Source organism: Fukomys damarensis, unplaced genomic scaffold, assembly GCF_012274545.1.
Source record: "Fukomys damarensis isolate Sample0158 unplaced genomic scaffold, DMR_v1.0_HiC HiC_scaffold_38, whole genome shotgun sequence".
Lineage (NCBI taxonomy): Eukaryota > Metazoa > Chordata > Mammalia > Rodentia > Bathyergidae > Fukomys > Fukomys damarensis.
The window spans coordinates 44160878-44161221 of NW_022900950.1; the positions used below are offsets into that span (position 1 = coordinate 44160878).

At 70.6% G+C, this 344-nt stretch overlaps 1 protein-coding gene across 1 annotated transcript in view; it reads right to left on the reverse strand.

Moving 5' to 3' along the window:
- The window catches only part of Foxo1 (forkhead box O1), a 120209-nt gene that overhangs the window by 101245 nt on the left and 18620 nt on the right, over positions 1–344 (reverse strand). Inside the window, exon 3 of the mRNA XM_010639175.3 lies at positions 21–342. Coding sequence (XP_010637477.2) covers positions 21–342 — 322 coding nt within the window. The remainder of the gene's footprint in view (positions 1–20; positions 343–344) is intronic.

The following is a 344-nucleotide window of genomic DNA, read 5'->3' on the forward strand; positions in this document are numbered from 1 at the left end:
TCCGGGTCGATCTCCACCACCTGGGGCGCCTCGGCCATGGTGACCCCCGCCCCTCCCCCAGCCGCGGAGAACGCAGAAGGGGAGAGCGCAGCGCGGGGTGCAAAGGGGCGCCGAGCGCCAGCCAAGGTCTGGAGGCCAAGGTTAACGCCGAGGGCGGACGGAAACCCGGAGCCGAGCGCGGGGTAACGAAAAGCGAGCCCAGAACTTAACTTCGCTGGTCCATCCGCATCCAGGCTCCTCGGAGCTTGCTGCGCAGGCTGGACGGCGGGGTGGCGTCGCGCTCCTGCTGACAGGGCCGTCGACGGAAGGACAGACAGACGCACGGGTGCCGCGGGCCGCTCGCT